The following is a 24,945-nucleotide window of genomic DNA, read 5'->3' on the forward strand; positions in this document are numbered from 1 at the left end:
CTAACGGCTCAAGATGGAGTTAGGTGCTGTAGTGTTGGTACGGTGCGTCGAAATCTGATGCATGATGACGCAGCGACCGTTGGATGATGGAATGGATCCAATCTTACGGTTAAGAAGGAAAACGGGTTTGGGTATTGAATTTTGGGTTTAGGATATGGATTTGGGTTTAGGAATTGGATTTGGGCTTAGGTAATCTTGAGCCCACTTCTTCTTTAAGAACAATTTCTTCCTTTTTAAGCCCATTTTTATCCTTGAGTCTTCCATAACACATTCTTCACTTCTTTTCCGCTAGAGATTCCACCGGCTTTCTCCCGTGTCTTTGCTCTTTTGGCTCCGCAACTCATCTAATCTTTATTTGGTACCTAAAAATACAAAATTAATTAATAAAAATATTTATTCTTGAAAACAATGAAAATACAGAATATGGGATAAAATGTAGAATTAATGCACAAAAGATGAGTTAAATGCCAAGAAAAATATATAGAAATATGCACTTTTTAGCACTCATCAGACTACAATAGGACTCTGCCTCCATCTAAACTTTTGATTTCTGCCCTTAATCCTTCATTATTGGATCATAGTAGAAAATTTTTTTGTGTGTGTGAAGAGACAAAGTAGAAAACACCCAGTGACATGTATACATGCATTGTAGACATAAGTTTAGCTATAATTGGTTATAGGTTAGGGATTAGACCAGTTGGCTAGGGTTTGAACTTCCATGTTATAGGTTAGGTTAGGGGTTCGATTCCCGCTGCTGTCTGATCAAAAACAAAAGTTTAATTATAATTGTCTTTTACTATAATTTTCTGGGCAGGTAATTAAAGCATATAAAACTAACAACCTTAATTAAAAGATTTTTAATTTATTTCGGGACAGGATCTCCTTGAGTGATTAAGGAATAACTTTGAACAATAAAAAATAAGAGTTATTGTTTGCATTCAAAGTATGTTGACATCTTTTCTTTGTAAATCCTCTTTCATATTTACAATCTTGGAATCGATTATACCACACTTCCAAACGAGTTTAGAATTGGTTCATCTGTATTCCAAGACAACCATGTGATTGATCAAATATCAATTCACTAACCATGGGTTCACGGTTTTACCAAACACAAGGATCGGTTCTACCTCAATATGTTACTGGACCGGTTACATCAGTTACCAGGATCGGTTACGTCAATTACCAGGACCGGTTACCATATACTCATGGTATTGCTTGTGATCGGTTACACAAATCATTAGGATCGGTTAAATCAATTACTAGGACCGGTTACATCAGTTACCAGGATCGGTTACGTCAATTACATGGACCGGTTACGTCAATTACCTGGACTGGTTACCATATACTCATGGTATTACTTGTGATCGGTTACACAAGTCATTAAAGCAAGCCCGGCCATATTTCCATTACCAGAGCTAAAGCAAGATCGGCTAAAATTTCTATTAGGCATATGCCAAATTTACTACCAAATCTGCCTGATTTTGGGTATGCTAAAACTAGCTCCTGTTAAAAAAAATGCCAAATTTAGCTTTTTACCTTACATTGGATGTTCTAAATCTAATACGGTAGAATCATGTATGCGCATCATGCAATATAATGATTTATTCTATTAAGATCTTCATAATATTTAAGGAATGGGGTTGATTTTTAGTAATTTGTGATTATCATAAAAAAGGAAAGTAGATGCATGCATTAGTAGAACGTTACGCTCTTGATCCTCTCTATAAATTTGAAACCATTGAGCATTGCAGTCTTCACGCCAATACGATCGTTCTCGAAGAGTATTATTAATCTTTTTATCGCAGTATTAAGATGGCCGGTGGAAAAGTAACAGCTATTGCATTGCTTATCATGTTCGTCGTCGTCTGTTCAGGTTAGTTTGATAGCATTCTTTTATTATGTTACTCTGTCTTTTTTTCTTGTTGTATGCCTAAGTAGAACAATATTAACAAATTTGTAACATATATGTACGCAGACAGTAGCAGTGTCATGGTAGCAGATGCTAAAACCATCCAGTGTTGTCACGATAACAGGATCGGTAGCTGCCTGACGGGCAGTGCGAGTGACAACAGGAGATGCAACAGTCTTTGCGCTCAATGCAGCGACAAGGGTGGACACTGCAAGCTGCTAAAAAGTGGTCGGCATGTTTGCCACTGCATGTGTTAAGACATGCTCCCATGCAGAACTATCGTATTGCCATGCATGCGTGGATCTAGTCATTGATGAAGAATTTTGATAATTTTGATAATTTGAAATACAGAGAGATAGTACGTAGTAGTATAATACTCTACTTTTGATAATATTTCTCTTAGTCCCGGTTTTTATGTGGTAACATCAATGGTAACGATGCTTTGGCATGTTTAATTACAAAGGCCAAGTTGTACACAAGATTCGCACATAGTTTACACTACACCTAAAGTAGAGTAGTTGATGTGAAGGAAGAGCAACCAAAAAATATCCTTTCGCATGTTACAACTTTTCTTTTACTCGGTTAATATTAAAAAGAAAACTAATTACAAAGATTAGACTATGAAAGAAAAAGAAAAAAAAGTTAGAGAGGGAGGTCCCAAAGCTTTCGCAGACCATGAAAATAAAATTTTCCAGCCATTCCACATACCGAATGAAATCTGGCTTGCCCTTTAAAAATTCAACTTACTAGTCAAGACTCGGGAGTCACTAGTGATTAGTGAACACTAACTCGCGAAACCCCTACTTTGATTACCGGTATTTTGGTTCGGTTCTGTTCGCCCTTGTGCGCTACACATATATTTTGATTTTCATGGGCTTTCTAGCTATGACCTTGGAGTTTTGAGCGACCATGGCGCCATCTCTTTATGAAGCTGAAATCTCTGGTCTTTCACCCGGAAGAGTTAGATGAGATAAAAGACGTTTACACGCCAGTGGTACCGCCGTGGATCGCGAAAAAGATACAATAAAACTTTGTCTTGAAAGAAACATTCTTACTTGGGTATTTCCAGGGGTTCATAAGTTCTTAATGTTGCATGCGGAGGAACATTGATTTCCCTTGGACAATAAAACTTAGAGAGTTGGCTGCCTCTGTTCTATTACTAGTGTGCATCCAATACCTCAACCAGTCTTCATCCGAACCTTTGAGGATTGATGCAAAGTGGTGGGTACGGTGCTTGCCTTCACTGGCCGGGATAGCTTGCCAGGGGAACCATGTCAGTGATACTCTGCAAGAAAAAGAAAAGTTACAAATGCAAATCAAAATCGACATTCATTGACATAACCAAATGTAGGGGGACCCAAGTAAAAACTGTTACCACTTACCCCAGTTGATTTTGTTTCTATGTATACCTGTTCCTTCTTCGTATAGCAACAAAACGGTGCGGTTATCTTCTTCTCTTCTATAACTCAAGCAAAATCTGTTACTGCTTGTTTAAGATTTTGAAACGATATAAACCGAACTTTCAGTTTTCTCAAACATCTTAACTATGACTTTCGTCTTTCTTCTTTAATTTGATCTCTACGGAAAACCATTTTTCTAAAAGATACTATATATACAAAGATGTTAGTTTGATATATACCAATAATAAGAAAGTAAGAAACAATGGGTAAAAACATGAAGAAATAGTGTTACTCCTGCCCGTAAAAGACTGTTGCATCTTCTTGCGTGATACTCCTACCCAACATTAAACAACGTATCCGTCGTGTGTATAAATTTTGTGTACCAATTGGAATAAGATATGACTTGATGATGCACTGAATCATCAGGCTTCCAAGCGGATGAACATAATTCACACTCTTAAAAAGAGTGTCCACAAAAGTAGATTCGGCATTTAACGTCTCTTGGGACAAACGACACTACATCTCTGCGCTTTGCCCATCCATGATGGGTCTTGAAACTGATATAATAAAAAACAAATCTCATCCTTTGGTCCAGAGAAGAAAGATTGCGCCAGACCATGGATTTTGAAAAAACTGCTCATTGTTCTAATACTTTGGTTTGGCTTTAAACAAATTTCATCAGTTTGACGTTTTTATATTGAGAGGGAGATAGTGCCGGAAATATTGATGTTGTAGTTGAGAGGGAGATAGTGCCGGAAATATTGATGTTGTAGTTGTAGGAAATCCTACGACTACACCCTAAAGATAATCTATGGAGTAATCTAAGAAACCATTGCGAAATCCTCAAAATCTTTTATTAAAACTTAGAAAAAATACAAAGTTTGTAAGAGAAAATCCTAACTTGGAAAGCAAATAAATCTCTCTCTTAAATATCTATCCTTCGCTTACCAAAAAGATCCTCCCTCATACAATGGTGGTTGGTTCCTTTTATAGGAGTTTACATAGTGGAGGACAGCTAATAAAATTCCTATTTTCGGATCTGAAGCGTGTCAATGTCGCATAGACTTCATCGATGTCGCACTGATTTTTCACTGCCGCGTAGATCTTCATGCTTTTATCGTGACTAAGTGACGCCATTCAGTTCGTCATGGTATACGCGTTCATGCCCGCTTGATGCTAAATGATTATTACGCATAGCTAATAGGTGTGCTATATTTTGCACCCACATTTTGCTTCTTCTCTTATCATTCTTTCCGAAGATGGAGCGGTAAGAGAAATCCCAGTGAGTTATTTCGCCGTACCCATTCATCTTTTCACATTCCTTTTGGTTGACACTTTTTCCGGAACTTCGGCATGGTAATTCACACCTGTTGACCTAGCCACTTGTTATCTGACACGTCCCTAGTAACCGCCTCTTCGTATCCGTTCGTTTCTAATCAATGTACTGATGGAAAGAGGTATCTCGGGAGTTGGGATAAAAATCCTTTATTAACTGCAACATGTTTTCTCTTCTCTCTTTTTACCTTTTCTCTTTATCTTTTCTCTTTCACTGCAACCTTCATCCTCTGCTTCTGTTCATCTATTCCTGTCAATCTTTAGTCGTTCATCACTTTCTACTTCGCATTCTTTTTCCATCATTCTTTCTATTTGTTTCTCACTTTTTATTGTTTTCGAACTTTATTTACTTCTTATCATCATTATCACCATCACCTTTTTGATCGGACTAATCATATTGATTAAGTTCTTGTCGCTTTACATTCCCATTCTGGTAATGGGTCTTAAACCCGGCTGGAAAATTGTTAAGGAATTCGACAGATTGAAGGATGAATTTGAGCGTAGAGGTTTCACATTATTAGTTCCTTTTGGATCAGAACCCACTTCTTCGCTTGGACCTGAATGGTTTTCATCTGATCAAAGGGGTGTTCATCAAATCATTGTTTCGCTTGGCCAACATTCTGCTGGTCTTCCTATTCCTCTTTACAACCCTGAAATTCCTCCTTTTCATGAGCTTCTGTACGATGCGAGATTTTTGCGCGACATTTTCCAATTAAATGGTGATTGTATTAGGATTATGGTAGAATACGCTTGTCGTGCGTCCGGATTGGAATCTTCCTATCCCAAGTGGAAGAAACCCTTTAACAAGGAAGAGTACACTGTGGAGAGAACCTTTTTTCTAATTATGATGTTTTCATTGTAAAAAAACAAAAGAAACCGTTGGGGAATTTGTTTGTCAAGAGCGGATGGTATCGCAGATAACAAGAGGATCATGCGAGGTGTTGATTTTCATAACCCAGCTAATGACTCTGCGCGTCAGTCAAAGGATATTCGTTGGATAGAATGTCCTATTATTCTTGGGGGTCCTTATATCACTGGAAAAGGTGTTGATGGGTCAGCTCTTCCTCTTCCTGAGAAGTTTTCCGCTTACAAGCCTTGGGGATTTAAATGGCCAGAGAAAAATGAAGTGGTGCGCTATCTTTAACTTCATCTTTCTGTCTATTTCCTTTCTTTCGCGCTTCGCTTATTTTATTATCTTCTTCGTATTCATCTCATGAAGCAGGTTAAAAAGGCTAAGAAGGATGCGTCTAAAACGTCAAGTTCGCACGACAATGAAGTAAGAAATACTTTCATTCAAATTCTAACAATATTGTTGCCTCTGTTTCTTATCTTTCATTATGCGTGTAGGTTGAGTTGATGACGTTGAGGGTTCTAATGATGAATCTTTTCCTTTTGAAGATGGTGAGGTTCCTTTCAAAGTAAAAGGCAAATGCAAGGTGGTTTTCTCTAAGTCTACTACCAAGAATCCTTCCGAGAAGAGAAAATTGTCTTCTCTGGCTTCTCCAAACACTTCCTCTTATGATGACGCGCTACTTCTTCCTGATAATTCCGCATCGACATCTCCTATGGAGCAGTTATCAAGTATCTTCTCCGAATCTTTTTCTGCCATCAATGATGAGGAATTGACTCGTACATGTGAAGCATTTGATAGGATTTGTGGTGCTCCTTCTCTGAGCCATGAATCCCTACGAGGAGTTGCCTCTGCATTAAGTCCAAGCTTTCAGTTCGCACTTGGATATTTGGTAGGTTTTACACTACCGCGCTTATAATTATATTAATTTTTTGTTTTGTGTTTATTTTAACACCCACTTCATATTGACGCAGAGTGCCCGTATGTCCCATGTTGTTACCTCAGATCTTCAAAGAAAGCTTTGTACTCTTGAGGCTGAGAATGTTAAACTTAAAGCTGAGGTTTCTACTTATAATAACAACATGGTTGAACTTCGTAAGAGGAATAATCAGTTGATTGGTATGTATCCCTTTTTCTTTCCATCTTTTATTTTGACGCGTCATTTTCGCATTCTCTTAATTGTCTTTGCTTGCAGAGAGTTACAACTTAACTTATGAAGCCATTAATTATCCAGTTGAAGATGAGATCCTTTTAGAGCATCTTAATTCATCCTTGAATAATTTTGTCGATGAGGGATCAGAAACTCTTACTAACGCGGAATTGAAGTCAAAATATGAAGCTCTTAAAGTTGAGCATATGATCATGTTATCTTCTACCAATAGTTTTAGACATCGTTATTATAATGCCAAAGAAGAGATTAGGATTTGGAGGCGAAAAAGAACACTCTTATAACTGAGAAGGATAATGTTGTTCTCAAAGGCACACAAGCTTTAAAGGAGTTTCATGAGGTTAAACTTCAAGTTAAAGTGGAAAGAGATCAGGCTATAAGAGAAAAGAACGCCTTAATTGATCGAGAGAACATGATCCGCTCTCGGTTACTCATAGAAAATGATGATGAGTTTGAATGGGCTGCTAGGGTTATTGATAACGCTTTGAATGATTTAGTTACGAATGTTAGCTTAAAGTCTGATCATGATGAAATGGTTAGGACTATTATTTATGAAAAAGACGGTTACTTATAATTCTTCTATAGTGTCTTCAGTTTTTGTTCTTCTTTGTTATTTCTTCTTTCATGCGATTTTAATCTTCCCGTTTTCTTTCGCAGACGCCGAGAAAAAGTATCTTGAGGAAATTGAAAATCTGAAGACGAAGTTTTCTTCCAGGGACTCTAAATACCGAAGGCTTAAGAAGAAGTTGATGGTTACCGTCTCCAACTTGAATAAAGACGCACTTCATCTTCGTGGCGCGCATGTTAAGAATAACGCAGAGAAGATCTGTAATGATCATAACATTCCTCTACCGAACTTCGACTTTGTTGAAGTTTCTGTTAATGAAGAAGATTCCGAAATTTCTGACAGCGAAGCAGAATATGAGGAGTATGAAGAAACTGAAGACGAAAGTGGTAGCAGTTCAAAAAATGGAGAGGATTATGAGTTCGAAGAAGATGGTGAAAATGATATGGGTGGAAAATAGCCGCACTTTCTGAAGATTCTCTTCCCTTTTGTGCTTGTAAATTCTTTATCTGTGTTTTGTAATACATTCTTCTTTTTCCTCCTTTGTACACTGGATGCTTCTTAGTCTTTGAGATCTTCTCTTCAATGTATATTCCTAAGCTTTTGAGGCTTTTTTCTTCAATGTTAACTCTCCTTTTATCTTTGCCTTTGTATTAATCCTACACTTGACCATGAATCAAAAGCAAAGTGCTATTTTTTCTAACAGTTAGCATTAATCCAGTGATAATAATATATTGCATAAGTCTATCATATGAATGCAAATAACATTTCATTTTTATATTTGCATTCCCATTCTTGCCTTTGTTAGTCGCCTACATATGATTAATCCTTCCAATGTGTGCGTTACCAATTATATGTGCCCTTATTATATGTGCGTCAATATTCGCGCTTATCAAGTTCTACATCATACCTGAGTGTCCTTTCTTCTATTCTTACCTCTTCTTTGCATTTTTCCTTCGTCTAAATTGGATTTTTCTTTGTAATGTTGCCTCAGTTATTCCGCTTCATTATCATTTTCGCATCCTAACATTTTTCTTTTCTCCTTGTTTCTGTATGATATCATTATGCGTCAATTTCGCTTCTATTTTATTGTGTATCTTTATAAGTGCTTATTTTCTTGCATAATAATGTTAGCAGCATACATGGGTCTATTTGTGTTTGTTGTGGGGTCTTATTGAGCCTCTCTAAGTATATGTCTTATTATGCCTCCCCTTGTTGATAGGTCTTATGTTTTCCCCAAGTTATTCTTTTTGGTCGGACGACAAAATAGCAGGCGGTCTTTACATTTTCATGCAATGACCCATTGATCTTGCCTTATCATCTTTCGTATTATTACCTCTGCAGGATATATTGACGCGTCAATATTACTGGCCTATACTCTCCCTTGAGTCATAGTCCCATGATATTGACGTCTTTTGACACAATTCAGCTCCCTAATGGAGGGTGCCACCCTTATATTCCCCCTGACTGCCACTTCAAGGAAGCTTACCCCTACCAGGTTAGGGTGGGCTCTTCCCATCCAATTATTCCGACAATAAGTTGTTTTCGTTATCTCGTGCAAGATCACACCCTAGTGGGGTCTCTTTGGGGCCGAGTGTATCATAGTCTGGACTTGTCAAGGATGGCCAGGTACGCTCCAGACGCCCCGGGCTCCCTTGAATCAACCTTGTACCGCGGCGCCCTAATCGAGTTTCTACACTCCTTAGGAGAGAGCTTAGTACCTTAGTATTTCGACTATGGAGTCTCTGCCGAATAGGCTTTCATTTCTCCCCAATTCTCCATGACTTAGGTTCCAGGGAGGGTATGGCTTTCTCCTGAGTCATGCATTACTAGGTTTTCCCCAATTATGATGTGTGTTAGGTCTTATTGTTGCCTCTTGCAGTTATGCAAACTAGGGTGCACGGCACAATTGGATGCCTAGCCTCCCTAGTTAGAGGTTTTAATTTTTATTGCCTCCTATTGAGGTCTTATTTATGAGGTATTATTGTTGCCTCGTTCTTCTACTTGTATCTTTATATATAATATTCAATTTTTGAAGAAGTAAAATATTTCATTTTCATTCATAGCTTTGATTCGTACATTGTAGATTTCTTCTTTCTTCATATTCGCTTACATAATAAATACTTAATATAAAGATTATTGTCGCGTCGCCTAGGGATAGTACTTCGTTGAGTATTTTTGTTTTCATAGTTGATTCACCTCTTCTTCTTTCATTAACTCGTACATTCCATTCCCACTGACTTTCTTGATCGCGTATGGTCCATCCCATACATTTTCTCCTTTCCCATCTCGGCCTTTCTTGTAATGCGGTATTATTCGCAATGGCATGAATTCACTTTGTTTGACGCCCTTATTGTTATTATGACCTGATGAGGATGTTGTCTCCTTAGTGTACTTCTCTGCGTTCCTGTTAGCAACAACTTTCTGTTTCTCTGCGTTCATATTCTCTTTGACCTTTGATATTGCCACTTCAGTATAATTATTGTTCATTTCTTCTCTTTTGGTCACCATATCATCCATTATCCTTTCTTTACGCTTATCCTCCTTTGTTGCATCTTTCCAATTTATTCTTTTATTGGAGCGTCCTTCACTCTTCTCAACATCTATTCCATTACAGACTTTAGCTTCTGCGGTATCTCCACTGATTATTCCTACGCCCTGGGGTAGTGGAAATTTTATACATTGATGATAGGTAGAATCCACTTCTAGAATGTTGTGTATCCATGGTCTGCCTATCAAGGCATTATATGGAGATTCTACGTCAACGACACATAAATTTATTTTTGTTGTCATTGTTTTGAGTGGGATTCTCATGGTGACTTCCCCTTTTGGTTTGTTAGCCGATCCATTGAACCCATAAATTTTGTAAGTTGAAGGGATTAGGTCTTCATCTTTGCCACTCATGGTTTTATACGCGTGGTAAAACAGAATATCTAGTGAACTGCCGGAATCAATCAGTATCCTATTTATTTCCCATGCGTCGTTTTCGTTGTCTTCTTCTCCTTCCATATTTAGTCTTGGTATGATTTCCAACTTGACTATCAATGAACTTTCATGTAGCTCTCCTCCTCTTGGCACTTCTTCCGCACTGAATGTGATTGGTTTCTTTTTCCAATCCTTAAGTTTTGACACCTTTGCCAAATTAAATATCTCATTCCCTTCATCATCTCTCGCATATAATCGGCTTAATACGTTATCGTGAAAATCCTATATGCTTCTGAATGAATGAATTATTGAATTGCAGTAGAGGTTTTTGGCATTCGCACCTACTTAAATTAAATATGTTTTCTTCCCTGTCTTCATTCCTGGTGTCTGTCCTTCTGGTGGGAGTGGTAAGTCTTGTTGTGGCGGGGATAACAAATGGTTTAATTTCCCTTGGTCGATCATTCTCAATACAATCCTTTGCACATTTCTGCAGTTACTTGTGTTATGGCCATGAAAGCGATGATAAACACAAAACTCTCGGCTTTTTCTTCCTGATGGTGACTCTTGTCCAAGATTTGGTGGTGTTGGTATTTCTTCCATTAAAATTACTGCCTCCTATATTTTGTCTATTGAGGTATTTAGATGCGGTATTTTTATCTCTTCATATACTTTGTTGTTTCCACCTGGTCCTTGATTATAATATCTTTTTTGTCTTCCATACCCTTCTACTTGGTTGTCAAACCTAGCTAGGAATCTTGTTATTACTTGCTTGATTGTTATATTGTATTTCTCTATATTCTCTTTCATGCATTTCTTGATCTCTACTGCTCATTTCTACCTGCTTTTGATTATCCTCCATTATTGTATTTTCTTGACTCCCTTGGGATGTGCTTGCGACTGCGTTTGCTATATTTGGAAGTAATCTTGCATTTCCTTCTTTTGCATTGCTAACCGTAACTGGGTAAGAATCCATATCTCCATGCTTTTCTTCAAGAGAAATATATTCTTCTTGGAATTCGCGCAGCTCTGTAATGGTTATGGTATACTTTATCCTGAATATCTGCATATATAACAAATCTGTCGAAAAAAGTGCATTAATGAAATCTATGATAAGATTCTTTTCTTCCACTCTTCCAGCCATATCGCTACACGTGGTTCTCCAGCGCGTAGTTGAATTGCGTAAGCTTTCATTGATTCTTCTCCTTAGGCTTAATACCTTCTCTATTCCTGGTCGTAACATGTTGTTGTTGATGTATGCTCCTAATAATATACTTTGTAGATGATTGAATGATCTGATTGTTCTCATTGGTAATCCTTCAAACCATTGTAAAGCCTCTCCTGTTAAACTGGCAGGAAAATACTTATCGTTATCTTCCCATTCCAATAAAGATCCGATGTACGCCTTTATATGCTGCACTGCACATGTGGTTCCATCAAAAATATTAGTAAAACAGGTAAAGTGCATTTAGCCAATACTCCTGCCATTTGTATCTGCCTTGCGAATGGTGTTTTTTCTGCTTCTTCTATTGCTTCATATAATTGTCGCCGTCCTCCGTCTCTCTGTGCTGTCATCATCGCTCTTACTTCTGCTAATTCTCTTAAGATTGTTTCATTCATTGTATGATTTGCATCTTGTTGCATAGGTATTTTCAACCTTGCTTGTCTTACTCTGTTGTCATGCCTACTTTGACGCAGCGCCTCTTGTAATTCTCGTTCTCCCGCTTCTTCTCTTCTTCTCCTTCGTCTGTCCCTTTCATTCCTTTCATATATGGCATTCCTCCGTGCATCCCTATGTCTTTCATCTTCTTCTGCCTGGTCGCGTTGATTTCGCAACATTTCTCTGCCATGTAATATTATCCGTCCCTGTTCATCATCAGTTTCGTCTTCCTGATCATAGCGTGTGCGTTCATTTCTCCCTGTTGCGCATGTCGATTTCCCTTGTGATTTTCTTGTATGTGGTAATATTCGCCTTGTTGTATGTATCTATCCTCATGCGGTTGTTGTTTTATGCGATTATGACCGCGCTCCTCCTGTATATTATCTCCTACCATGAAATTCTCAACGATGTTATTATGTAAAGGTTGTTCTTGTCTAATATCTCTGCGGCTAATTCGACTACGCATTGACGTGCCCCTGCTTGTCCTTGATGTGGTTTATGTCCGCTTTTCTTGCAACATGTTATTTTCTTCTCTTCGTTCATCGTTCTGACGCGTCAGGTTCGCGCGTGCTTCTTCTTCTCTCCTTCTTTCTTCGACTAATCTTTGTCAGAGCTCCTCTATTGTCATATTCTCTTCGTTTTCTCCTACTAGTCCTTCCTCCCCAGTTCTTTGTTCGTTTTCGTCTGATGTATCTGTATTTGTAGCATAAACACTTACCTCATCATAATTCCTGCGGTTGTTTTCCTCTTGTACTTGGTGGATCTGAGATTGAACTTGTCGATGTTGGTTGTTTCTTTCGCCCATCCTTGATGATTCTGCGTTTTGGCCTCTTCTTCCTGCAATTCTCCTGTTCCTTCTAACTGGTGTCACGTGTTCTCCTGCGGATGCTTGTCTCACCATCTGTTGTTCATGTAACAATATCTTCTCTTGACAAAGGAAAAAGTGTTCTTCAAAGAGCTGAAAATGTTATTAATGAAAACTTCTTTTCTGAGATGAAAATTTTTTGCTTTGTTTTATGGGTTTCTAAAACTCTTAAACACTGATGATGAGACAATGGAAAACGATGAATGTTTTTAAGCTTATTTCTCAAAGAATTTCACCAACAGGTTTTATCATCCAAGCTGTATTCTAGCGCCAAATGTAGTCGCAGGAAATCTTACAACTACACCCTAAAGATAACATATGGAGTAATCTAAGAAACCATTGTGAAATCCTCAAAATCTTTTATTAAAACTTAGAACAAATACAAAGTTGATAAGAGAAAACCCTAACTTTGAAAGCAAATAACTCTCTCTCTCTTAAATATTTATCCTTAGCTTTCCAAAAAGATCCTCCCTCGTACAATGGTGGTTGGTTCCTTTTATAGGAGTTTACATAGTGGAGGACAGCTAATAAAGTGACGTCAATGTCGCATAGGCTTCATCAATGCCGCACTGATTCTTCACTGTCGTGACTAAGTGACGTCATTCAGTTCATCATGTTATACGCGTTCGTGCCCGCTTGATGCTAAATGATTATCACGCGTAGCTAATAGGTGTGCGATATTTTGCACCCACAGGTGTTTTCCGGTGGACTTTCTCCTAGTGAGAAAATTCTTACATTTTCAAAAATATAAAGAACCTCAAAAATTAAATTGGAAAGTAGAGACTCGTTTCATATATAAAATTATGCTGCTTGGTTTTGCATAATAACAAACAGAGTAAGAGACATAAATCATATGATAATGGGGACATGTAAAGGTTTTACATTGTTTTTATGTGACCCATCAATCCCCCACATATTGCAATTTCTACCTACCTGACTAAATCAGAGTATCAGACCTTGTATTATCCAAGAACACACTTAACTATTTACACATTACAGATTACCCCGCGTGTTTAGAATCACCTCATTTTAATGTTTTTCGGTCTTCAACAGATGAAACAACAAGCCCCATCTCTGATTCTTCACTCTTACCGCCACTAGCTTGTTCTCTAAATTTCTTATAAATATCTCCTTGATAGAAATCTCTTGTCCTCATGACCAGCACAAGTGAACACAAAGCTCCAACTAAAGATACACCTGCCATTATAATAAAGGACATTCTATAACATTCTTTTCCAATACAAGTTAATTCCTTCACTGAATCCCTGCCAAGTCCTTTAACCTTCAACTGTTTCAATGCTTCTCTATCATAAAGAATCCCAAGAACCCTGACATTGAATACATATGAACCAAGAGGACTGCCCAAAACACCGCAGTTGAATAACGTCGAGTAATACTTGAGACCAAATAGTTCAGAAATTATGGTATAAACTAAGGTTAATTGAGCACCATAAGAGAAACCAATGAGCACCGAAGAAACGTAAAGAGAACCCGGAAATGCAAACGCAATGAGAATGTCACCGATGCATGATAAGACTAGGACTACAGTCATTACTAGTGTTCTTGGAAAACCCCATTTTGATAGAAGGATTTCAGAGATAAAACCTGCACAAACTCTGCCAAAGTAGTTCCATATACTGACTAAAGATACAAATGTGCTAATTGTAAGAGATGGGTAGCCAAGAGATTCTCCAATCTGTCCTAAATTATCAATTGCACTTAAACTTGTACCAAGTCCACTGAAAACTGAAATGAATACTAGTAACATGTCTAAGCTTAGTAACGCTTGCAATATCGTGTAATCTTCGCCTCTTTTCGGTGGACTGCAAATGTTTGAATACCAAGACGATTCCGGTACGGGGTTCTTTGCGTCAACAGTTTGGGCAACAATTGCTGGTGGGGTTTCAATTGTTACAGAAGTAGGAGTTGAATTCTGAACTTGTTTGTTTTGCTTCCAAATAGCAAGCTCCTCATTGATGGCAACTCCTAAAGGAATGAAGAGCAAAATGCAAACAACAGTTGCAGTAGCAATGTATCCACCATGAGAGAAAGCCTTTTGTTTCTGGATTATGGTTATAACCATTACGAATAACGCTAGTGCAAGCGATATGAACAAGTATTTGTAAAACATTTTCCGTTCATTCGTTTGTTTTACCACTTTCATGGGTCTAATTGTGTAGACAAAAAAGAGTGAAACAACTGCAGGAAGCCAACCAATAAGTAGAATAAGAGCTTTAGGATTATTACCATAGATGGCTAGATAAAGTTGATTCATTACAGCTCCACTTAATCCTGTAAAACCCTTTAACAAACCCACCATGATTCCGCGGCTTTCCGGAAAATTCTTCACACATGGTACTAATGAACCAGTATTAGCAAAATTCTGTGAATTAGCACCTATACAAATGTACATACACATTTTCCAAACTTTGGGTTTTGCAATATGACCAGCAACTGCAAGCCAAATCATGAAGTATCCGAAGAAATTCAATGCGGCGCCAACGAGAAGAACAAACCACGTTGGTGTTACTTCAGCTATTAAACCAGAAAACACACCAACACTAGCACCAAGATCTTTGAAAAAACCAAGTAAATTTAGAGTTTCTTGATCATACCCAAGTGTTCTTTTAATCTCTTTTGAGTAAATACCAAATGCATAAGTTGCACCAGCACCTGACATGATTAGAAAAGCTGCAAACAGCATGAACCATCTTCCTTTGAGGAGCTGTTTTGTGAAACGAAAGATTTCTCTTGAAGTAGTCATACTATTGCTACCAATCAATGTCTCCACCATGTTTGCTGTTTCTTTCTGTAGAATCTCAACTGTTTGGAGTAGTTCAATGAAGAGATGGAGAGAGACTAAGAAAACGAGTTTCAGTAAAAAAGATGAATTTGAAGAAGATGGATAGAGGTTCTTGAATGAGGTTGGTGGAGTATGGGTTTGCAAATGTGGATAGGTAGAAAGTATTAAAGCTCCACTATATTTATAAGAAATTTAAGCTGTGAATTTGAATCTGGATAACTTATTGTAAAAAACTTTTTTTTTACTAATATAAGAAATCTAACGTTGCGTTCGTATCTGGATAAAATTAGATTATAAATAGGCTTTGGGAATCAGTTGGCAATTTAAATGACGTAACTCGTCCAGGATAAAATGATGGTGAACACCGTAGATTGTGGACTATAGAATATGATGATCATGAAGATTCCTTGAACAATTTTGCCACCCTTTGGGTCCCAAGCCATTGAGATCCCTTTATCAGAATCCATATAGAACTTATCTCTTCTTGAGGAAAAAGTGGAAAGTGGCAACACTTATCATGAACTTTTTAGAGCTGGTTGTTAGCATCAACCTCCATTCTTTTGTTTGATCATATAGGATTTAACTATGCTAAAAAATACTGACCAGTTTATGGTGGCCTCAAATGCGGGTTGTTCTCTTATTATGGTACTTGAGCAAAGTTATTACATTTCGTAGCGGTCATGAGCTTCTTATCCTCCTCCTAGTACAAGAGTTTTGTCTTGTTGGATTATAATGATGTCCAAACATGTGACATATGCTATTTTGTTGGCCTTAGAATGAATAGATAGATAAGACAATACAATGCAATCCTAGTACCTTTATTATCATGTTAGCCTTGTATTAATTTGGACTTTCATGCATTATCAGTTCATGTTTCGTATCCTTGTGAAACTTTCCACTTCATGAATAGTGTGTGTACCTCATGAAAACATACTTGTAACAGATTTCACTGCCGAATTTACTCAGAAACAATATCAGCTAAACTGACCACTCCCTCGGTTATTTTTTAATAGGTCATTTTTGTTTTTAGCGAATTTTAAAGAAATTAAGAAAACTAATCATTGAAAGTGGTCCTCATGACACTTATCAATAAAAGAAGTGAAGTGAAATGGTCCCCGTGACACTTGTTAGCAAAAGAAGTAAAGTGAAGTGGCCCACGTAACACTTGTCACCAAAAGAAGTTAACAGAAAAATGGTCACAAAAAATTAAAGTAACATTCGACTTCCCCAATTAAGAAATTGGCCTATTTTTTTGAAACTTTTATTTATAGAAACTGGTCTATTAAAAAAGAACGGAGCGAGTACTTATTACTGATTTAATGGATAGTACTTATTACTGATTTAATGGATTACGTTTCATGCTTAGCTAAGTAGAATATGGTCTGTACTTCAAACTATAGAATATGGTCTGTACTTCAAACTATAGAAAGTAAAGACCCGTGAGTTTTAATTTCTATTGTATTGTAATTTGTAACTAGTGATGCCAAAAATAGAATAATACAGTGGGAAGAAATTGGAACTTTTGTTGTTGTCGAATAAAGGCACGAGTGAGAGCAACAGCAACATGTGAACATGTCTCGTGAGTCGTTCGCAAGAATTGACTCTCTGTGAGCATCACAGAGAGTGCCATTCCAAACACAAACAGTGGATCAGAAACGCATTATAGTTGTGGCTTCGATGGTTGATCATAATCATAAAATCCACTTCTGAAGCCACTAGTTGGGCTCTAGAGAACAAGGTGTGTTTAACTCAGTCCCACAAATCACATGTGAAATCTTGGCTGCCTGTTGTGGAGTGTCCAATCATACTGATTTTTTTTTGTTTATCAACTTGTTTATGCTAGTACTAGCAACTACCCTGTTAAAGATTTATAAATCAAGTTTGGACTTGAGTGTGAAAAACGGATCCTAACTCGGGTACACTACAAATAATTTTGAACAACAAACTTTGGTTTTCCTGAGAGAACTTAATGACCATAATTTGATTATTCGATATTACTTATAAGCGTAACGATCTAAATCTGAAGTCCGTGCATTGGCAAACGACTAAATGAAAGTTAAAGACTACAGTAAACTTTTAACATATACCAACACACACAGACCAAACATCCTAACTTGTCTTAACCTAAACAAAATCATGCAACTAGTATACCTCAGTAGCGGTCTTCGTAGGATGAAGGTCGTGCTCCCCTGCTCGGGCGATCGTAAGGACCAGCCCTGTCCCTGTAGCTTCCTCCCTCGTAACGTGTTGGCCCTCCACTTCCATACCTATCGCTACCAGCACCAGCAGCGCCAAAACCAGTCCTTGGGGCTGCATCTCTATCATATGCCCTGTCTTTGCTATAGCCATTCTGAGGGTACCGATCCGAAGCTCCATAACGATCACTACCTCCAAATCGATCTCCCCCAGCAGCTGGGTACCTGTCCCCACCAGCATAACGATCACGCCCTCCATACTTGATGTCTCTGCTATCAACACGATCCCTGTCACCATAACGTCCACCATCATACCTATCATCCATGTATCGATCCCCATAGCGATCTCCTCCAAAGCGATCTCCACGGCCGCCGCCACTACCACTGAATCTAGAACGTGCTGCACCTCCTCCACCTGCACCTCCTCCACCAGCTGAAGGACATTCTCGAGCCCAATGCCCTGGTCGCCCACACTTAAAGCAGTCAGATCCCCCTGGACCTCCCCTATCACCACCAAAACTGCCACCTCTGCCACCTGAGGAATATCCCCCACCATAATCATCACGACCACCACCTCCTCCACCACCACTCCTAGGCTGGGCTTTGTTGACTGATATAACACGTTCACCAAGTTCCCTGCCATGCATCTCTCTGATGGCATCATCCATTCCACGTAGATCAGCAAAAGTCACAAATCCAAAACCTCGGGGACGATTTGTATCTCTGTCCAACATGATCTACACAATCAAAACAATGAAAAAATGTTACAACAATAAGGAAACACGGTAAAGTGTTGTACTGTGGAGGACTCGAAAGGAAAAGATCTGATAATGTATCATAGCATAAGTGAGTTAACATACATAGACAATGAAATGATGGAGAGAAATCCCATGGTTAACTAAGGAAGTATGAGTACGCATTACACTATCAAGAAATAAAACTAGGACAGAACATACTCAAGAAGCAGTAATGCAGTACAACCTGAGTTCAACTAACATATGCTTAAGGGGCTCAATTAGGATACACAGCATCACCCATGAAGTGGACAGCCTTTAAATGGTCCCAAAATGAAGAGGATAATAAGTCATACTACCTCAGCTACACGAGCTGCATTAAACAATGACTAAATTCCTAAACTGAGCTACACAAGCTGCATTAAACAATGACTAAATTCCTAAACTGGAAATAGAAGATATAACACAACAGAAGCATCATAGAAAGATCATGAATTCTATGAAGAGAAGTGGCACATTTAAAAATATAAATAAACTTATGATACAACAACACAGTGACTTTCCTTGTCCTACTCATAACAATGCAACCAGCCTTTCTATGAACAATTTTAGGGTATTTCTTTTTCGTCGGTGCAGCAACTTCAATATATGGGACAGATATCATAGAACGTGCAACACAAAATAAATGCACCACTGAAAGAAACCAATACATAATAATGGAAAATAAGGATTACAATACAACCGTACCAGGTAAAACGCAATAAGATCATTAAAGCAATGGCGAGTGTTCTTACTCAAAACCGCAGATTCTGCACAATTGCACATCTGTAATCTGACTTACCATGCTCAGATCTCAAGTTCCCACTGAACCCAGAATACCCATCCAGTACAAATTGGGCCGCTATTGCTTCCCAAAGCACCTGTGTACTTTAAATTCTTCCTAAGGCTGCGGTTAATCATAGGCCAGTGTCATTAATTTTTCACTTACTCTTCCTGATATACTTCAACATCGAAAATATTAAACCACCTTAACAGGCTTCTCTATCTATCTATCTTTTCATCACCTAACAGGTTTTGTTACGATTTTTCTGAAAAATGCCCCTGATTCTGTCTGTCTTTCAAATGCTAATATCACTAACAAACAATGTTAGCATCCTCATCTTGTTGCCTGATTATGAGAACTAAATGATCAACAAACACAACTATATCGAACAGCTTCTGTTTTACTGCATCTGCGTGTTCTTATCAGGAATATATCTAGACTCTAAACATCAGCCTCTGACATGTGTGTCCAAAGCGCAACCATCTCAAAAAATAAACCATCTGATGATACACTACACATCAAAAACTGAACTCCGCAATATTATTATCAGGAAACTTATCTAAGCACTTAATTGTCATCTTCTGATATGAGTTGTTTGAAGGCGACAAGGAACTCAAGAGACATGCCATCTGACACACAAACATAACCACAACCGATCAAATCGAGCTTCGGCAACTCGGTGTAATTCAGTTTCTCACAAGGAACCAACCTAAGGCATCTCAAAATGTACTGAGTTGATTTTCGATGGCAGGTTTACTGACTGTAGAAGATAACGCATTATCGACATAACAGGGTCCTAGGTTGTAACAAGGGCCTCAAACTAATCCGACCATTTAAGAATGAAGAGCGCATAATTTACAAGGCTGGTTAAACACAACACTTCTTCAACAGCAGTTCAAGAAAACACATACAAAAACTGATTCACAGCAACATGAACCGACCAAGCGGGCAAACATGTTCATTGCCGGCTAATGCTTCAAAGCACCCGCATACATTAAATTTTTCCTAAAGCTACTGTCAATCAAAGGCCGGTATCATCAATTTGTCACTTGCTTTTCCTGGTAAACTTCAACATGGACATTCTCAAACCACCTTAACTGGCTCCTCTATCTATCTTATCATCTTCTAGCAGGTTTTGCACATTTTTTCTCAAAAAACACCCCCATTCTGTTTGTCTTTCAAAATGCTAATATCAAACTAAACAAACAAATTTTATATCCTCGCCCTGCTGCCTGATTTTGAAAACAAAATTATCAACAAATACAAACTGAATCAAACAGGTGCCCGTTCAACTGCATGTGCAACCATCTCAAAAAACAAACCATCTGATCTGATACACTACACAACAACCACAACTGAACTGAACAGCTGTGTTTAACTGCATCGGCAATATTCTTATCAGGAAACAAATCTAGACTCTAAATAATCATCTTCTGACATGTGTTATATCCGAAGGCGCGCAAGCATGCCAACTGATTCACAAACATAACCACAACAAACGAAATCGAGCTTCCGCAACTCGATGTAATTCAGTTCCTCAAGGAACCAATCAACGGCATCTCAAAACACCATAACCAGCATTCCCACAAAACCCCAAATGAAAAAACAGGAAACATTAATCAATATCAAAATCAATACCTAGAATCTTTATTTTTCTAAGGAAAAACGCCCCTGAAAAATAAATTAGGGTCTGCGAATTCCAAGTTGAAGAGAAAAGATGAATATACCTGAGCCTCAAGAATTTTTCCATACCGACTGAACGCATCTTCAAGTTGCCTATCTGTGGTTTCCCATGACAAACCTCCAACAAAAATCCTATAATTATCTTCTTTGCCAGCCATTTTCAAGAAATCCTAGCAAACCGATAGAAAAACAAAGATTAGAACCCTAAAAATGATAAACCCTAACCTATGAAATTGTTTTATTTAAGCAATTTAACTTCCGAAACCCTAATTGAAAACAAGTAGAAGAGATTTGCTTACCTTGTCTCACTCTCTCGGTCTACAGTATGACGAGAGAAACAATGAAACCCTAGAAATTAAAGAACGCGAGAAACTGTATCTTCAGAGGTCTGAGAAGGGAAGGAAAGAAGAGGAGGAGAAAACGATTGAGTGAATTGTGAAGCGGTTGTAACGAATTATTTATAGTTCGGATACCACAGATTGGGTAATACGTGTCGAGTTGGTTCGGTTTCAAGCCCCCTCAGTTGCCAATGTTAGGCTTACTCGTATGGTTGCTAATCTATCAGCTAGATTAGCAGTCCACGTTAGCCAGGATTACCTCCTAAATCCTATAGGTGTTAATCTAACAGTTAGATTAGCAGTTTGGTTCAGCTCTCAGCGTTGTTTGGTTCAACGTTTTAAATCTCAGCCGTCAGATCAAAAAATAAATCCCCAGCGCTCAACGAAAAGGTAATTTTTTTAGCGTTCAACCATTCAGCGCATCAATTTCGTTGCTAGTTCAACTGCGAGCACATGCTAGGAGAGAGAACAGTGTTAACAAATGGACCACACTTTTTTTTGAACTGTACATTTTTCTGCTAATCTAGCAGCTCAATCTACCTCATAAGACTTCGCCTTACCACCATGTTTGTTTGGATCTGACTTGCAATCTGACTTTGGCGGACCATGGGTATTTTATTTTCCTGATGTCTAACTAAGTCTCAATCTTTTATACATCTGACACGGAGCTATTTGAGTCTGATATCATTTTATATTTAGCTCATAGGGCACATATCTGACTGGAGCAAAAAAAGTTCAATAACTCAACTATTTTATTATTATTTTTGAGATGAGACGGATATAATGATCAGATTTAGATGTTATGAGTTGAATGCAAATGAGTCACACTCACACAAGTTACTTGAGTCAAAAAAAAACAACTCGTTAATTTTTGAAAAGTCAGTTGGACAGTTCGTTGGATAATCCTAGAGAGTATTTAGCACCATCTTTCCAAATTTGACCTATTTAATTCTGATTTATCACATTTGATTTTAGTCTACTATATCTAATTCAAAAATATAAAACTTGTAATTGATTCTAAACTAGTGTTACAAACTAAGTCAGATTTCGAATCCAACCTATATAAAAATAAATAAGAAAACATACAATCTGATACCTTACTCGATCTGAATAAGACCTTAGCAATAATCATATCTCGAGTGGGAAAAAAACAAGGTGTATGTCTACGTTTAACTCAAGGTAGTTAGATCATGTTTATAACTTATCCAATGAACTCGACGCTTCTTAAAAAATGGTGGTGTAGATTTGGAATAGAAAATGATGTTTTTTAGAGAAAGATAATTGTGGAAAATTTTGGAGAATCATCAACCAGTTGGGAAAATCTTCAACCAAAGTGTCAACGGGGTGTAATATGCGGCACATTATTTGCAATGAGCTTGAGGATTTTAACAAACGTGTGAGATTTAAGATTAGTGCGGTGAATGAAATTAGATTTCAGAAATATCTTTGGATTGCATCTTATGCAATAGATTTCCATTAGCATTTGAAGTTTCGAGAATAAAACAAAAAGTGATGGCTAGGTCATGTATCGGAGTAGATGTTCTCAAGCCGTAGTGAGAGATGTTGCTTCCTTAAACTCATTAATATAAGTGACAAGTATCCAAGAAGGGGTCTTAGATCTAGATTATGTATAGTGGATAAAATCTATGATGTTAATAAAAAAATGATATAGATTTTATCTATGAAAGCATTGCATTGCAAGATGACTCTTCTTACACAACGTAGTTAATATCGCGTATCGGTCTCGTATCGGCCGGATTCGATACACCTATACAAAATATAATATCGGTTTTTATCAGTGATACATCATTGTAACTAGAATTTAAAATATTTATAAAACCATAGTAAAAAATAACAATAATCATGCATATATCTCAAATTTCCAAAATACAAGGTGGTTTATCAGCCAGCATTGTGATTGTTGTCTCATTATGCCTGTAAATCGTTCTTATTATCCTTTACTTTTATGTTTTACATTTCCCTGTCTTGCAATCTAAATATGGTTTCCATCTTATATCCTACCAGATAATCATTGATTTTATATCATAAATATATTAGGACTTTGTAACTTCTCCAATTGACGTTATACTTGTTTGTAAAGACTAGATGCATGTTGCTGGAAAATTTATCCTTGAAACCGATATTATCAGTGTATAAGTAAAACTGATATATCGGTCTGTACTGGCCTGTATAATCGATAATATCGTTTCATCTTTGAATCGCCGATATTTTCAATATCGTATAGGTATTTTCCGATACCTGATAAAAACCTATAATATCGGCATATACAACTGATATTGACTACCTTGTTCTTACCACATTGGCAAAAAAAACGTCGTAATCGCCGAAACATTAACAATGCGATGAGTATGATTCAAATCTCTCTTAGGTATTGATGTATAATGTATATTTCGACATCTTAAATCATTTAAAGAAGATGAGATTTAATTATCATCTGATTTTTTTTTTGGCACAACATCAGTGCGTTTATCGGACAGTAGTTTAAGCTTATTCTTAAAATTGCATTCACCTTTTTTAGAATATTGCCCTATTTTTTGTCAAGACGAGACCAGATTTGGCTTTTCTTTTCAACTTATGCAGATTATCCAATTTTGAGAAATGATCCTCTACTAGTTGTTTTCCCTTGTAACTCATTTTCTGGTAATGTCCTCAAGGGAAAGAACATTCTCGTTGGATGCTATCAAATATTGAAAAAGATTGTTAATTTTGAGGGAGCGTGATTCAAGAGTTTTACAGAGAGAATTTTCTTTGTTAAGAGATTTATTGAGATTATCAGCACATTGATCATACTTTTCTCAAAGAATGTTCATCCAATATACTTAATAGTTCAAAATCTTAGAAAGTTCTTAAGAAAAAAAAATGAATGGCATTTATTCAGAATTTGAATCATAATTATCAAAGTGCGTAGCGAACCTTGTCATGGGAAAATATTATGAGTTTGTTACCATTGGTTTCGGAAGAATTAATTAAGGAATCATCCTTTGAGGTAAAACCTAAACGCTTGGAATAATTTAATCTTGAGCATACCATACTTGCACAAATTGTCACCAGTTTTTGGATTGCTTCAAATTAACACATACTTATAAGGTCTTTACAATACTTGCATGCTCCGACACCAATTATAAATGAGAGGGTGTCAAGTAAATCACCAAATTTTTCGTTCGGGAACCTGTATGGAAGATTACCTGTTACAATCAATAAGTACATATCAACATGAAAAGTCTTTGTACCTGATTGTAAAACAAGTTCCTTGGACGATCTCAAAAATCAATATCCAAGAACAACCTAGTATATACCCGAACTATACACAAACTGAATTCCAATAGGAAAAAATCTTGTAATCTACATATTTCAAGACAAGTATTGTATGTTCTTGTTGTGACCTTATTATTTCTTGAAAAACATTGTTGTTATGTGGGTGATAAGGTATGTGGTGTGTTTTGTGGTGGGGTATACTGTGGAGTTGTCCTTAATATCCAATTCCTTTCCCTGAGATGAGACATGTATTTTTCGGACGAAGTTGAAACCATAAGAGGATTGTCAAACAACATCATAGTTGTCCTTCATTTTGGAAGATACTTGAGTTGTAATTGGTGTTACATTAGGATTGTAACCAAGGGTTAGGTTGTATGTACTTTTTTGGAGGGATACTTGAGTTGCAGTTTGTGTTACAT

At 37.3% G+C, this 24,945-nt stretch overlaps 2 protein-coding genes across 3 annotated transcripts; both read right to left on the bottom strand.

The window, feature by feature from the left end:
• Positions 1–13,469: 13,469 nt before the first annotated feature.
• On the bottom strand, positions 13,470–15,844 carry LOC113338259 (protein NUCLEAR FUSION DEFECTIVE 4-like). The gene has a single exon (XM_026583713.1). The coding sequence runs from the start codon at positions 15,466–15,468 to the stop codon at positions 13,699–13,701; it is 1,770 nt and encodes a 589-aa protein (XP_026439498.1). The 5' UTR covers positions 15,469–15,844; the 3' UTR covers positions 13,470–13,698.
• A 1,584-nt stretch (positions 15,845–17,428) lies between these two features.
• LOC113338681 (glycine-rich RNA-binding protein RZ1C-like) lies at positions 17,429–21,336 on the bottom strand. 2 transcript variants are annotated; one of them, XM_026584054.1, is made up of 3 exons: positions 21,212–21,336; positions 20,957–21,082; positions 17,429–18,409 (listed from the first exon to the last, which is right to left on the bottom strand). In XM_026584054.1, exons 2-3 carry the CDS (start codon positions 21,068–21,070, stop codon positions 17,630–17,632), a joined length of 894 nt encoding a protein of 297 aa, XP_026439839.1. In that variant the 5' UTR covers positions 21,071–21,082; positions 21,212–21,336; the 3' UTR covers positions 17,429–17,629. The 2 variants fall into 2 exon arrangements, with proteins under 2 accessions (XP_026439839.1, XP_026439840.1); XM_026584055.1 differs by lacking the exons at positions 20,957–21,082; positions 21,212–21,336 and adding an exon at positions 19,154–20,858.
• Between the last annotated feature and the right edge of the window lie 3,609 nt (positions 21,337–24,945).

Source organism: Papaver somniferum, unplaced genomic scaffold, assembly GCF_003573695.1.
Source record: "Papaver somniferum cultivar HN1 unplaced genomic scaffold, ASM357369v1 unplaced-scaffold_19, whole genome shotgun sequence".
NCBI lineage: Eukaryota > Viridiplantae > Streptophyta > Magnoliopsida > Ranunculales > Papaveraceae > Papaver > Papaver somniferum.

Excerpts from the sequence above, each read along its gene's own strand:
- LOC113338259 (XM_026583713.1), bottom strand. The coding sequence starts at position 15,468 with ATGGTGGAGACATTGATTGGTAGCAATAGTATGACTACTTCAAGAGAA.
- LOC113338681 (XM_026584054.1), bottom strand. The coding sequence starts at position 21,070 with ATGGCTGGCAAAGAAGATAATTATAGGATTTTTGTTGGAGGTTTGTCA. Across the intron at positions 18,410-20,956 it reads GAAAAATTCTTGAGGCTCAG|ATCATGTTGGACAGAGATAC; the intron begins GTATATTCATCT and ends TTGATTGTGTAG.